The sequence below is a fragment of the Xyrauchen texanus genome, chromosome 15, assembly GCF_025860055.1.
Source record: "Xyrauchen texanus isolate HMW12.3.18 chromosome 15, RBS_HiC_50CHRs, whole genome shotgun sequence".
In the NCBI taxonomy this organism is placed as follows: domain Eukaryota; kingdom Metazoa; phylum Chordata; class Actinopteri; order Cypriniformes; family Catostomidae; genus Xyrauchen; species Xyrauchen texanus.
The window spans coordinates 39,294,388-39,310,689 of record NC_068290.1 but is presented as its reverse complement, the minus strand read 5'-3'; the positions used below and the strand labels follow the sequence as shown (position 1 = coordinate 39,310,689).

At 38.4% G+C, this 16,302-nt stretch overlaps 1 protein-coding gene across 1 annotated transcript in view; it reads left to right on the top strand.

Moving 5' to 3' along the window:
- The window catches only part of LOC127655540 (transforming growth factor beta-2 proprotein-like), a 57,860-nt gene extending 43,665 nt beyond the window's left edge, over positions 1-14,195 (top strand). Inside the window, exons 3-7 of the mRNA XM_052143427.1 lie at positions 875-1,007; positions 4,300-4,410; positions 5,543-5,711; positions 8,433-8,586; positions 9,060-14,195. Coding sequence (XP_051999387.1) covers positions 875-1,007; positions 4,300-4,410; positions 5,543-5,711; positions 8,433-8,586; positions 9,060-9,218 — 726 coding nt within the window. The 3' untranslated portion in view covers positions 9,219-14,195. The remainder of the gene's footprint in view (positions 1-874; positions 1,008-4,299; positions 4,411-5,542; positions 5,712-8,432; positions 8,587-9,059) is intronic.
- The last annotated feature ends 2,107 nt before the right edge of the window (positions 14,196-16,302 follow it).

The following is a 16,302-nucleotide window of genomic DNA, read 5'->3' as shown; positions in this document are numbered from 1 at the left end:
AATCTTTGAAACAACTTTATGTATACATACCATAAAAAACATGCATCAAATGGGCGGATTCAGTTTATATCAAGCTTTATAGGCAAGAGAAACTGAAGTGTACATTGGCGATGCGTTATTAGACTCTACATACAGATATAAATCTATACGGCAGCTTGCCCGTATCTCTCCCACACATGGCTCACCACTTGTTGTTGAACTATTAATAACTATAACAATTTTCAATACTTATGAACATGAACCAAACTTGTACTTAGAAAAACCTGACCTGAACCTGGCCCAAAATCTGACATTTCTTCAGGTCCCGGTGGGGTTGGGTTGGGAAGCTGACCTCAAAAAGCCTAACAAAAAATAGTCCATGTGTCATGGGCAAAATAAAACTATTGACATAATATTATAAGAATTATAAGGACAAAAACCACGTTTAATATTTTTCATATACAAAATATTTGAATATATACATATATAGACCAAATCCAGTACATAATCTGCAATGCTTCATGTGAGTGGACTGCCACTGCTGAACACTTTTGTTGCATATTCAGTTTCCATATTAACAGCGACTTCTCTGATTGGTGCATCTCTCATCAGGATTTTATAAAATTTTTCACGATGAATGAAAATTACGTTGAAATCACGTTGAGTTGTGGCTACTACTGAAGCATATATCATCTCTTAACAATCTCATCGCTCAGTGTTAGGTCTGTGTTGAAAGATGTATATGTTATTGCTAAAAATCTATTTCTCTATGGAGAAAACGAATGAGAGTTTTAAATAAATGAACATTACTCCTAAACAAAAACATTGCACTCTATTAAGGAAAGTGTTTGTGGTCTGTGGGTGACCAGTGCTGATGTGTTTCCTGTTTCTTTAGATTTTAGTTCATAAAGACCTCACGTCACCCACACAGCGCTACATTGACAGCAAGGTGGTGCGCACCAGTACTGAGGGGGAGTGGCTGTCCTTCGATGTGACGGAGGCCGTCAGTGAGTGGCTGCTACACAGAGGTAAAGCAGTGGGAATGAAAGACAGACTTTGTGAAAACGTTTTTGTGTGTTTTGCATGTTTTTCTGTGTAAGCTTTGCTGGAAACTCCTGCTAAAACCAGGTGGTTGCTGCTTTAGAGCTCATCCAAGCTGGTCATTTAATGTATTATTATCAAGATCAAGTTCCCACACTTATGGACATCCTCAAATTATCAGGAAATTGTCAAATTGAGATTTCCAGGCCTGGAAACTTATGCAAAGTGATGACCTGAAAATACACACCGCAGAAAGTCATTATCTTACACAGTATTTTAGTTGTTTTACAGTAAAAATATCTAAACATCTTCAAAAAAGGATTTACAAAACAATATTTACTTTAGAAGCAAGATACATTTGTTGTACTTGTTTTCAGAGAAGTCGAACAAAACTAACTAAATATAGTTCTATGTCTAAAACAAGCAAAACCAAAGATAAATAAACTTAATTCAAGGAAAATGTTGTAAGATTTAATTTATATTCTTTATTTCTATTCTCAACCAGTAGTAACAAATGAATGGAAAGTTTATGGGAAAAGTCATGGAAATTCATTCATTGATTCAGTCAATCACCCTGTAGATGGTTTATCTGGTAGGCTACCAGCTAGTAGAACTTTGACCTAGAAGACCTTGTTCCAGCTGGTAGGGCTAAATACTAATATATTACATTCTTAAAAATATTGTTGCAAACAATTATCGTAATCCAGTGGCTTTAGGGCTCAATTGGAAAGAAGTAAATAAAATGGACTGATTGGACAATACCACCATCACTCATCACAAGCAAAGGAATTTTCAGCCATTTGAAAAGTGGATAGCCCATACAGTGGCAAGAAAACTTTTGCAAACCCTTGTAATTTAATTACAATTATGAACTAATTCAATCTGCTTTAACTAATGACACAAAAATTATTGTATTCTTTTTGTACATCATTCAAACTTTCACAGTGTAGGTTGGAAAAAGTATGTGAACCCCAAGGCTAATGATGTCAACAAGAGCTAATTAGTGTCAGGAGTTGGCACATCTGACATCCAATTAATGAAACGAGATTGGAAGTGTGGGTTAGAGCTACTTTGACTTATAAAAAGCATTAAACATTTTTAGTTTGCTATTCACAAGAAGCATCTGCTGACGTGGACCATGCCTGTTAAAAAAAGAGATCTCATAAGACTTACGATCAGAAATTGTTGATTTGCATTAAGCTGGAAAGGGTTACAAAGTTATTTCGAAGAGCTTAGACATTCATCTGTCCACAGTTACACAGTCTATAAATGGAGATGATTTAGTACTGTGAATACCTAAAAGTGGCTGTCCAGCCAAGATGACTCAAAGGGCACACCACAGAATGCTCAATGTGGTAAAAAAAGAACCCTAGAGTGACAGCTAATGAAACTTTGGTTGAATTGTTTGGGATGAACACGCATAACTACATATGGAATAAAAAGGGCACCACATGCCAACATGAAAACATCATCCCTACGGTGAAGCATGGTGGAGGGAGCATCATGATTTGAGGCTGCTTTGCTTCTTCTGGGCCTGGTCCACTTGCCATCATGGAAAAAACATTAAGGTTTCAAGAAAAATGAATTCCCAAGTTTTTCAAGATATCCTTCAGGATGGGGTCCTGAGTAGCTCAGTGAGTAAAGACACTGATTACCACCCCTGGAATTCACAAATTCGACTGGAGTGACTCCAGTCCACTCCTAAGCAACCAAACTGGCCCGGATGCTAGGGTAGAGTCACATGGGGCATCCTCCTCGTGGTTGCTATGTGGTTCGCTCTCGGTGGTGAACTGTTCGTGGATGGCGTGAAGCCTCCACACGCGATATGTCTCTGCGGTAATGCGCTCAACAAGCCAAGTGATAAAATGCATGGATTGAAGGTCTCAGATACGGAGGCAACTGAGATTCGTCCTCCGCCACCCGTATTGAGGTGAGTCACTATGCCATCAGGACATAGAGCGCATTGAGAATTGGGCATTCCAAATTGGTGAGAAAATAAAAAAAAAAAAGAAGATATCCTTCAGGATAACGTCAGGGTGGCTGTGTACCAGCTGACAATCAGTAGAAGTTGGGTGATGCAGCAGGATCAAAGTAAATCCATTACAGAATGGCTTAAAAATGAGAAAATCCAGCTTTTGGAGTGACCCAGTCAGAGCCCAGATCTTAACCCAATAGAGATGCTGTGGAATGATGTCGATAGAGCCATTCACAACAGACATCCTAAGAATAAGGCTGAGCTGAAGCAGTTTTGTAAGGAAGAATGTTCCAAAATTCCTTCTGAATGTTGAGCAGGTCTAATCCAAAGCTACCAGAAACACTCGGTTGAGGTTATTACTGCTAAAGGAGGATCGATCAGTTAAATCCATTACTTTTTCCACAGCACTGTGAATGTTTAATGGCACGTAATGGCAATAGTAATCTATAATTTTTTAATGACCATTTTCACCTATGATTTTGGAGCAAATCTACTGGTAAAATAAATCAAATAAGTAACCTTAGAAAGGTGTCAACATATTTTTTTACACAGAGATAGGTAGGTATATTACTAAAATCAGTTGACTTCAAATCCCCTTGTAGGAGATATGCCAATGGTGTCCAAAAAAAAAAATGGTTCCCAGAGAGTCCTAGAGATATGGGTTTCTCTATGTGGCTGCATGCAACAACAAAATTTGTTTCATTGTACCCATTTCAGTAGTCGAAAACCAAATTTGGGTCACAGGGCATGAAGCTGTAATTAAGTCTCCTGCTTCTCAGATGATTTTCCAGAGAAAAAGATTCCAGTAATCTCACGTGTCTCCTCTAGAGTTCAGAAGAGATCTCAACAATGTCTCAAACTGTCCTCAGATTTGCTAAGATGCCAACATCTGCAATCAAAAGTCAGAGATCTCAATATGAATCTTCCAAGACCAAATTAGCTGAGATCTTCTATCCAAATTCATTTATTTGCTATATACTCTTACAGTTTTCTTCTAGGACAATTTCATAGTAGCATCCACAGCACTGCATAGCTCATGAGCTCATTACAGGTCCAGTCCAGCAGGTCTCCAACCGGAGAGAGAGATCAGCACAGGAGATATTGAGCATTACTAGTGAGAATATGATGAATGCTGGAGAGACAGCGGAGACTATGTGTGTGACTCTTGAGGGACTATGGGAGTGGGCTATCTGAGTCGAACTAAGTCATATCACGAGCCAGCTCCAGAAATGAGCTCATTTATCTGCTGGAAATTATCTATCCTTACGTTGTGCACTTATTTCTCACTGTTTTTCTCCCACCAGACAGAAACAATGGATTCAAGATCAGTCTGCACTGTCCCTGCTGCACATTTGTGCCATCAAATAATTACATCATCCCCAACAAGAGTGAAGAGCTGGAGACACGCTTTGCAGGTGGCTTTGGGTGGGGGTGCGAGTGAGTTTGTGTGTTTGGGTGTTTCTCTGAGTGTGTGTGTATGAGAAAAGGGGGAAATATGTTTCTTCATAAAGTTCCTCAGAGTTTATTGATTCATATATTTACTTTTGTCAGGATAAATGTTATCTAATTAATACTTGAATCCCTGCAAATGAAATCCAAAGAAAGTCTAGGGAGTTCTTGAAAAGTACACTACCAATCAATAGTTTGGACGTGCCTACTCATTCTTTATTATTACTATTTTCCACATTTAAGAATAATAGTGAAGTCATAATTAAAGTCATAACTGTCAAACTGCATTTGTGAAATAATACAAATGCAAGTATGGGAATTATGTCATGACCAGAAAATGTTTAACAAATCAAAACTGTCTATTATTTGAGCTTCTTCGAAGTAGCCATTCACTCAACCAACTTCAAGAGGTGCGTCCTGGGATGCTGTTTAACCTTTAAATGCCTTCCTAGTGTCTTTAGTGACCAAGGAACTCATTCCACCTCCTTTTTTTAGGAATAGTGTAACAATAAAGAAAAAATACAGTTTTCTAATTGCTTCATTATCAAAAGTGTATAGGGTCGTTAGTGACCCAAGACATGTAATAGTGCCACAAAATATATTTGTGCTGTCATAAATCATATTTATATTGTTATAAATTATCACAGCATATCAATTGCTTTATTACAAGACAAATAAGTACTATATTCATACAAATAAATACGTGACAGCCAGTTGTGTCTCATAAAATTTCTGCTTAGAAGTAACAAATTAGCTCTATCATTTTGAAAAATAAAACATTAAAATATAACAAAATAAATATATGATCTATTATTCTCGAATTGTCTTGAAAATGCTCAGAAAATTTTACACTTTCTGGGCATTTTGTAGACCCATCTGTGATAAATGCTTTATATACGTGCCGTTAATCAATTCATACATAGGTACAATTTGTGTTAGTCTACAACATTAATTTCAAGCATTTAAGCAAAAGTGAGGAACAAGTTTATATGATTTTCTGTGATAACTGACTTTATGCTTTGGATAAAGAAATACTTGAAGGTGTCATAGGAGTGCTCTCATTTGCATCCTCTTATTGGCTGATTTCGGGGTTCACAGGTATAGATGACAGCTTTGTGCATGGTGGGGATCTGAAGATTTTTAAGAAGCGCAGACACAGTGGCCAGTCTCCACATCTGCTGTTGATGCTGCTTCCATCGTTCCGTCTGGAGTCCCAGCACAAGAGCCACAGACAGAAACGAGCACTGGATGCAGCCTACTGCTCCAGGTACAAGCCATACACTAACAGTTAAACTGACTTCTTCCACGAGGGTTGGGCAACATTCCGAAATTAAGAATTGGCTCTTTTCTGTGTTTTCCTGAATTGGAATTTGCATCCTGAGCTCGTATAAAAATTACATAACGGTGGCGACATTTCCACAAAATGACATTACGTGGTTCATAACAATTAAAATCCTTACATATAAAACAAACAAAGTCAGATGAAACAGGGCCTTTTGTCCCAGGCCTGGGCTTGAGGGGGGCCGGATACGTGGTAAAAAATCACGGGGTCATGACATGCCTTTCTTTATTATTTAAATATGTTCCTTAAGGTTCACTTATAATATTAGACGTATATTTGTAAAACATGATAATTTTTCACCCTCATTCTGACCCTCTGTTGGAAACGCTTGGTTTTGATGCTGCTTTTCCTTTAAGACTTGACCGTAAACGCCCACTGTTATGATTGGCTCTTTTCTTTTTAATGATCTGCACTCTCTCCTTGCCATCTCACTGCTCATTGCTGCTTGGTGGGCTACGGAAGTGATAAGGGAAAGCAGTTCCCTTATTGTTGTTGTGGAGGCGGTCAGATGCAAATGTCAACCACTGTGTGACATCACATTTGAAGGAAGTAGAGAACGAGTCATTTTGGCAGCTTGGTTTCAACAAATGCTCTTTTTTGCTGTGAGGAGGACGTTTTGAGTTCTGAAACATACAGTAGGTTTGTATAGTACAATGTACATGTCAAAATATCAAGGAAAATACAATTTCTCATGTCACGACCCCTTTAATACAACCCAGCGTTTCTGCGCTCTCTATAGATATACAACAGTCATTCCTTACAATCAGACAGAGTTTAATAAAGGATTATGTAATTGGTGGGCCGCATATCAAAGCAGACTGAACTTAATCAATGAACTGGAACTCTATCACTGTTGAATTAAAACTTAATGTGACACAAGTTTCTTCTAATAAAAAGAAGCTGTATTCTCTCCACTTCAGGCCATTCCCGTCATAATCACATTCTTACTCGCATTCTAGCAAATTTCATACTTCCTGAGATTTAGATCGTAACAGTGACACCCATTTTGTCAGCTGACATGATTATGGAGGATTATTTTCTATTAATTTTCCCCAAAGGCATTTAAAACAATTCTTCAATAAAGAGTTAAGCAACTGCAATTCTTTATGGAAATAAGCAGTCATGGCTAAGATTTTTTGCCAAGGTTTTTGTTTCCATCATAACAGCAACATCTCTGATTGGTGGATCTCTCTTCAGGATTATGGGTAGTGTAGTTCTTCACAGTGATTTCTGCAATTTACATTTTTCTCTTAAATTAAAGGAACATTCTGAGTTAAGCTCAATCGACTGCATTTTTTGCATAACGTTGATTACCACAAAAAACAATTTCGACTCGTCCCTGCATTTCTTTAAAAAAAAAAAGCACAAATTTGGATGGTAAATGGTCTGCACTTAACGGTTTTCAAAGCGCTTTACACTGTGATTCATTCACCCATTCACACACACATTCATACACCAATGGTGGCAGAGCTGCCATGCAAGGCGCTAGCCTGCCATTGGTAGCAACTTGGGGTTCAGTGTCTTGCCCAAGGACACTTCGGCATCTGGAGTCATGTGGGCCAAGAATCAAATTAGTGGTAGAGGGGCTACCATCTTAGCCACTTTTCACGGCCAGCCCACCAGGTTAAGTCCCAGTTCTCCCTATGGCCAGTCCACCCCTGTATGCAGGAACAACATTGTACATTTGCTACAAATTAACTTGTGTGCTTGTGTCCTTATGAGAAACTAATAGGACAAATAAAAATGTTGCCTACTGTTGCATTCAACATTAGTGATCTGATCTATTAATGTGAACTTATTCATAGATAGACTGTAATAAGGAATATTCCTTCCATTAGAGCAATTCAAGCATGGAGTACCACCTGTTTCCTCCAGGGGCAGTAAGCAAATCTTGCTGTATAGGCAATGTGCAGCTCATACAGATAACAAACCACACTTACAGTGTGCAGACAAAATAAGATGAGAACACATTCTTGCGTACAAACACAGCTTGACAGAGCACAAATCCAAAAACAGGGATCTCAAGACATGTGAGTTTCAAACTCCCTTTAACTTGACACAGCAACCTAAAAACGGTATGTTTATGACACAATGCAACCATGACAGTCCAAAAGCATCAGTCTGACGCAGGTGTACATTGACGTGTCCTTAGACAAGCCCTAATAATAAATATTGGACTTACTGATGAATTCAATTATATTGCACAATAGATTGCTGTGAACTTTAGGCCAATGATTGGCTTATGTTCAGTAATATGGAAATAAACAATATATTGCATTCTAAAGACACTTTTTGTATTATATTTTTTAATGCTTCACTTGTTTGCCAAAATAATGTAATTCATTTTAATTATTTGTATTGTTATTTTATATGTAAATTGTATTCATAATTATTTAAATATAACTACTTATAATTATTTAATCATTATATATTGAATTATTGTTATACGAGGGGCTTTCTTTGCAAATATTTATGTATGCGATTAATTGCGATTAACTCGATTAATTAATCAGCATACCATGTCATTAATTCAATTACAAATTTGAATCGTTGAACATCCCTAGATTTCTTTTTTTTTTCAATCTGGCTTTCAAGCCATTGAGTTGAAAATTTGTTGAAACCACGTTTTCTCCCTTCATCCAACAGGAATGTGCAGGACAACTGCTGTTTACGCTCTCTCTACATCGACTTTAAGAAAGATCTGGGCTGGAGGTGGATCCATGAACCCAAAGGCTATAACGCGAACTTTTGCGCAGGAGCCTGTCCATATCTGTGGAGCGCTGACACCCAGCACAGCAATGTGAGAAAAAGATTGTTTCTGTAAAATGTTGTTTTTGCTAGTTCGTGGAATAGAGGTTAGGAAAAGTCCTGTAGAAAACATGAAAAAAATGAGGGTTGATAAAAGACATGTGATATATAACAGCAAGACATTGGAAGAAACAGCTCACCCATAAATGAAAATGATGTCATTGTTTACTCTTTTATTTCACCCATTTTTGGGTGAGCTATTTCTTTAAGTAAAGAAAAAGCCTACAGCATTTAGTTCAACAAATGAATCCCCTTAAAAAAATCTAGAGTTCTTTCAAATTTGCTGCAAACTCTTCATTGTCACCAAAGGATTGCTCCAGGTTTAACACTACCGTTGAAGAGGTGAAAACTTCTCATTTGCATGTCAAAATAATGAATGGAAAATATGCAGCAGAACTTAAACAACAAATTGTAAGGGTCTTGAATGGTTTTAGTTTAATGACTGAATTTTCTCTCCTCTTTCAGATCCTCGGCCTCTATAACACTATTAATCCAGAAGCTTCTGCATCTCCATGCTGTGTGTCTCAGGATCTGGAGCCCCTCACAATACTCTACTACATCGGCAAAACGCCCAAGATTGAGCAGCTCTCCAACATGATTGTCAAGTCCTGCAAGTGCAGCTAGAACTGATCAGCTCCCTGTTTACCAATATGCATTCACACAAACAAACACACACTAACTTGCGTCAAGGTACAATAGAGTTAATGCCAGTTCCTTTAAGTACACACCCTTGCAAACACACACCCATCTAGATTGTGTGTGGATGGGTGTACATTTGCTGGAAAACGGGCCCTGTCATCATGCGTCATATCACCCGATCATCACTCTATGGATGTGAGTTTGGCAAACACTGGAAGTATGTGATAGGTGTCTATTTGTGAAGCAAGCGGAAGAGAAGATCCCTCGTTCCAACATTTATTTAAAACAAAATCTTCTTTCTGTTCTTTTGTAGTTATTGTTGTTGTTGATTTCGTTTCTCTCAAGACTACAGATCTTCTATGTTTGACTATTTGTTAATGTTATTAACCCATTAATTGATTACTGGAGGTAATGACCAGCTTCCCAGGTGACAGATCACAACAGAAAGATGGAAAATCGTGGAGCTGTGTTGGAGATAACGCAAGCCTCAGAAACACTAGAACTAGCCACCTTATGTAAAGTGAAAAGGTTCAAGACCAGCAAGTCATGTTGTTCATGTTGTTTCAGGCCTGAAGCCCAAAGTGTACTTCGATTTTGACGCGAACGCTCAGCGTCTTCTTACAGTTGAACGCAAGCCTGTCAAAGTATACTCCATGCGCGCTACGACTGCTATGAGACACTGGACTGTTTATCTGCATGAGTTTAGACCCATAATGATGTCTCTTCGTTCAGACTCAAGAATATGCAAATGCAGGTATCTCCAGACCTTCTCACACATGCGCTCTTGACTTGCACATCCACTGTTGTTGTTTTTAACTTCATGTCCTGATGTTTACTGGTGATTACATCTTTTAGCGCTTCTTTGTGACAGCAATGGCTCAAATGTGAGTGTTATGCATTGTGGACTCACTAATTCGTGCAAATAAGTTCAGGTGCATGCACATTCTGTGCGTTCAAAGATGCGTGGTTAGAAGAATAGGGCTGTTTGCGTTCAGTGCTAGAGCACTCTGCTGATGACAAGATTTGTGTCATGTGTCCAGTTCGCAGATGCTGAGAGTTCACGCCTGACCGAAGTATACTTTGGGCTTTATTCTGAAGTCTGAGTGAAGAGTTTAATTTGCTTATTTCATTCTTTACACAAATACTTCGTAAACAGTCACAAAAATACCAGCATGTTCCAAGAAGAAGCACTGGTTATGATAGCACACATACCTGAAAGTTAGTTCAGAAGACGCTGACAAACAGTTCTCTTGACTTGAATTTGATTTGATCATCAGGGTCCCGTATCGACCTGACAGAGAAAGTGCTAGCAGGGATTTAACACAACGGTCAGGGAATATTCATTTTCATTTTCCCATTCATTTTCTTCATAGACAAAATACTTGATATAACAATAACGTAAAAACCTTTTCAGACAGACCTGAAGAAAGGTGCTGTGTTAAAGAACTACACTACCCATAGTACATAAGAGAGATTCGGCAATCAGAGAAATTGCTGTTTCCATGGAAACAAGAACTACACCAAAACAACTCCGTAACAACCACCTCAGTGAGTGAATCGCTGATGACGTAATCGAGTCAGCCTCCCAACACTCTCAAAATTCATATACACCGATGGACCGAAACATTATGACCACTCACAGGTGAAGTGAATAACATTGATCATCTCCTAACAAGGTCTGAGTAGATTAGAAGGCGAACAATTAGATTAGATAGATTAGAAGGCCAAATTGTTAGCGCCAGACGACTGGGTCAGAACATCTCTGAAATAGCAAGGATTATGGGGTGCTCCCGGTCAGCAGTGCTGAGTACCTACCGACAGTGGTCTGAGGAGGGAAATACCACAAACCAGCTACAGGGTGTTGGGCGCCCAAGACTCATCGATGCATGAAGGCAACGAAGGATATCCCATCTGGTCTACTGTGGCACAAGTCACAGAAAATGTTAATGATGGTTACAGGAGGAATGTGTCTCAACACCCTGTGCATCACTTCCTGCTGTGTATGTTGCTGTGTAGCCGCAGACTGGTCTGAGTGCCTATGATGACCCCTGTCCACCATCTAAAGCACCTACAACGGGCACACAAGCGACAGAAATGGACCTTGGAGCAGTGGAAAAAATCTTGCCTGATAAGTCCCATTTTCTTTTACATCACGTGGAAGGTTGTGTATGCGTGCGCTGCTACCTGGGGAAGTGATGGCACCAGGATGCACTGTGGGAAGACGACCAGCTGATGAAGGGAGTGTGATGCTCTGGGCAATGTTCTGCTGGGAAACCCTGGGTCAGGCCATTCAAGTAGACGTCAATTTGACACTTACCACCTACCCAAACATTGTTGCAGACCAGGTATACCCCTTCATGGCAATGGTATTCTCTGAAGGCAGTGGCCTCTTTCAGCAGAATAATAATAATTTGAGGAACAAGATGAAGAGTTCAAGGTGTTGCCCTGGCCTCCAAATTCCCCAGATCTCAATCCGATTGAGCATCTGTGGGATGTACTGGACCAACAAGTCCAATCCACAGCAGCTCCACCTCACAACTTACAAGACTTGAAGGATCTGCTGCTAATGTCTTGGTAACAGATACCACAGGACAACTTCAGGGGTCTTGTAGAGGCCATGCCTCAGTAGGTCGGCGCTGTTTTGGCGGCACGTGGAGGACCGATAGCATATTTGGCAGGTGGTCATAATGTTATTGCTCATCAGTGTATATTTGTATGCATCTGAATATTTTGCAGTAAACTTAAAATATGTTTATATTTACAGTCAATGACTTTAAGACAATAGTTTTGTATTGTACTGTCATTTTTTTATTCGATTACGCCATTCGCTGTGCTTCATGAGATGCGTACACAGACTTATACCTTTGTCTTTTTCTCCTATTTTCAAATACGATTCTGCTTCTTATCAAATGTTGTAATGTTGCGATTCATGATCTCTGAGTTAGTTTGTTTGATTCATTGATTAGAACGCTTTACTGAAAAAGTTTCTTGAAATGCCTATGGAGAAAATGAATGAGAAAAATACTTTTGAATATAAAGCAGCTGAAAAAGTGTCACTGTTGCGCTCTATAGCAGAATGAAGTGATGTCATCATGCTGCTACAGAGACCGAGGTGATGACAGGTGACATGAGAAGAGAGAGGGCTAAAGTGTCATTAAGGTCATAGACTATAATAATGGAAGATTTTGAAGAATGAAAATATAATGGACAGGTAGCGTAAGTGAAGGACGAGTAAAACCCTGTGTGTTGTGTGTTTAACATGAGGCCAGATTCACAAATGCACTGCAGCAGCTTCAAATGCTGTATGTTTATCATTGAGAAACTTTCTGTAACACATCTCAAACTGCCTTCCTGAATTTGTGATATTCACTGCAATAAAAACAATTCTTAATCAGTTTTTTTTTTTGTGTGTCTAGTAAAAATATCTAAACATCATTAAAACAAGATAAGCAAAAACAAAACTAGATGATGCATTCAATAAAAAAATGTGTGGAGTTCATGCTTAAAACAAGAATATTTGTTCTTAAAAAAAGAAAACTGAATTCTCTAAAAAGGTCTGATTATTTTACAGTTTTGCTTCTCATGTAAATGTATCTTAGTTGAAGGATGTTTAGATATTTTACTGGTAAAACAAGACAGAAAATACTGATTAAATTAATGTTTCAGGTTCAGTCATGTTAAGCTCAATGGACAACATTTGTGGCATATGTTGGTTACCAAAAAATATATATTTTGAATTCTCCCTCATTTATTTAAGAGCAAGCAAAATAATCAAGGTTACATTAAGGCACTTACAATGGAAGTGAATGGGGCCAGTCATTAACACTGAAATACATTTACATTTTACATTTACATTTATGCATTTGGCAGACGCTTTTTATCCAAAGCGACTTACAGAGCAATTATTACAGGGACAATCCCCCCGGAGCAACCTGGAGTTAAGTGTCTTGCTCAAGGACACAATGGTGGTGGCTGTGGGGATCAAACCAGTGACCTTCTGATTACCAGTTATGTGCTTTAGTCCACTACGCCACCACCACTCCGTACTTCAAATACACATTGTTTCAAAAGTATAGACACAAGACATACACATTATCCTTGTTAACATGATTTTACTGTGATAAAATCAGGGATTTACTGGTGTTACGCCATTTACCACATTACAGGGTTTATGGGTGTTACACCATCATGACAACGCAGTTGTCAATTTGGATATTACTTTACATAGATAAGGTTAGCAAGTGATTTTTTAACACTTAAATCATGTTAACACATATAATGTTTACATCTTGTGGCTATACTTTTGAAACAGTGAGTATTTAAATGTTTATGGACTCTTTCACTTCCATTTTAAGTGCCTCTCTGTAACCCTTTTTAATTAACAATTAATATCATTAAAAAAAATGTTTTGCGCTAATCAACATTATGCTAAACAAGATCACATTTGAGCTTAACTTGAACCCAGAACACTTGTTAAGAAAAAGTTTTTTGCATTGTTTTCTCTTGGAGGAAAAGAGATCCTTTGTTATGAAGAATTGCACTGACTCTTTTATTTCTACTTTTTTTTGTTTATTTGTAAATTTTGTTTGTTTTTTATTTGTAGTTAAAGCTTCACCCACATAACATGAGCTGATGATATGAGAGGCGTCCAGGTGGAGGTTTCCCTTTAACTAGTCCTTTTCTAAACTAGTTTAAGAGGTAAAACTGGTCTTAGATCAGTTTAAAATGGCAACCTTTACCTATGCCCAGGACTTTTAGGTGACATTTATTTTAGGGTAATAGCGCCAGTGGACTTCCTGGAGACACAGGAAGCGGAATGAGACACCAGCATTGTCACACTAGAGCTCTTTATTGTTGTCTATGATGATGATGATGATGATGATGTCGATATTGTTGACCCACTACGATGTATTATAACACATTACTGTTGTGGTGCTCTAGTGGCAAATAAATTATTTAAGTGACAAGTAAGGCATGTGTGTGTTTGCTTTCTTTTGAATGATAAGTTGAGAACTTTTATTTACTTTCCAAGTGCAGTATGTTTGAAATGTGAGCGGAGCACTAGTGAATGTGTGGAGACAGTGTTGTGTTGACACCGGCTGCACCGCACATACCTTTTAAAGCTCCTTGGCTCACACAGGGAATACACTTTGACTTTGTAGCTTGAGGCACATTCTTATTTCATTAAATGGCATTATATAACCCCTCTTAGAGTCAGGTAGCGACCGGCATTTTCGGACTGAACTGCTATTAAACTTTAGAGCTCCTTGGTCAAAACAGCACAGAAAAACTTCAAAATAAAAGCTCAGTCAAAATATAAACTCAATTGAAATGGAAAAATTATGACAGAAATATATCACTGTTGTAAAGTTACATAATATTCATAGTAGCATCAGTAATTCTACTACTATTAATGATAATATGGTAATTGAATTATATTTAAGCAATATCTCACACCTGTGATGCTCATGGAGCACTTTATTTGTCAAAATAAAACTCCAATGTTGTATTTTGGATTGTGCTTTGAGGTTCTGTATATAAGCAATTAATTTGATAAAAAAAAATAATACAAAATTATGTTGACAATGAATTGTTATACTTTAATTTCTTACAAACACCATTTTGATGATAATATTTAAATAATCTGTTGGTATGAAAAAAAGAAAAAGAAAAAAAAAAAACGGTATCAGACCCAGTATTGGCGAGTAACCAAGTAATATATATATATATATATATATATATATATACACTCACCTAAAGGATTATTAGGAACACCATACTAATACTGTGTTTGACCCCCTTTCGCCTTCAGAACTGCCTTAATTCTACGTGGCATTGATTCAACAAGGTGCTGAAAACATTCTTTAGAAATGTTGGCCCATATTGATATATGCAGTTGATGGAGATTTGTGGGATGCACATCCAGGGCAAGAAGCTCCCGTTCCACCACATCCCAAAGATGCTCTATTGGGTTGAGATCTGGTGACTGTGGGGGCCATTTTAGTACAGTGAACTCATTGTCATGTTCAAGAAACCAATTTGAAATGATTCGAGCTTTGTGACATGGTGCATTATCCTGCTGGAAGTAGCCATCAGAGGATGGGTACATGGTGGCCATAAAGGGATGGACATGGTCAGAAACAATGCTCAGGTAGGCCGTGACATTTAAACGATGCCCAATTGGCACTAAGGGGCCTAAAGTGTGCCAAGAAAACATCCCCCACACCATTACATATATATATATATACACATACAGTGCACCCGGAAAGTATTCACAGCGCTTCACTTTTTCCACATTTTGTTATGTTACAGCCTTATTCCTAAATTGATTAAATTCATTATTTTCCTCAAAATTCTACAAACAATTCCCCATAATGACAACATGAAAGAAGTTTGTTTGAAATCTTTGCAAATGTATTAAAAATAAAAAACGAAAAAAAAAAAAAAATCACATGTACATAAGTTCACAGCCTTTGCTCAATACTTTGTTAAAGCAGCTTTGGCACCAATTACAGCCTCAAGTCTTTTTGTGTATGATGCTACAAGCTTGGCACATTTTTGGGCAGTTTCTCCCATTCTTCTTTGCAGGTCCTCTCAAGCTCCATCAGGTTGGATGGGGAGTGTCGGTGCACAGCCATTTTCAGATCTCTCCAGAGATGTTCAATCGGGTTCAAGTCTGGGCCACTCAAGAACATTCACAGAGTTGTCCCGTAGCCACCCCTTTGTTATCTTGGCTGTGTGCTTAGGGTCGTTGTCCTGTTGGAAGATGATCCTTCGCCCCAGTCAGGTCCAGAGCATGTCTCTGTACATTGCTGCATTCATCTTTCCCTCGATCCTGACTAGTCTCCAAGATTCTGCCGCTGAAAAACATCCCCACAGCGTGATGCTGCCACCACCATGCTTCACTGTAGGGATGGTATTGGCCAGGTGATGAGTGGTGCCTGGTTTCCTCCAGACATGATGCTTGCCATTCAGGCCAATGAGTTCAATCTTTGTTTCATCAGACCAGAGAATTTTGTTTCTCATGGTCTGAGAGTCCTTCAGGTGCCTTTTGGCAAACTCCAGGTGG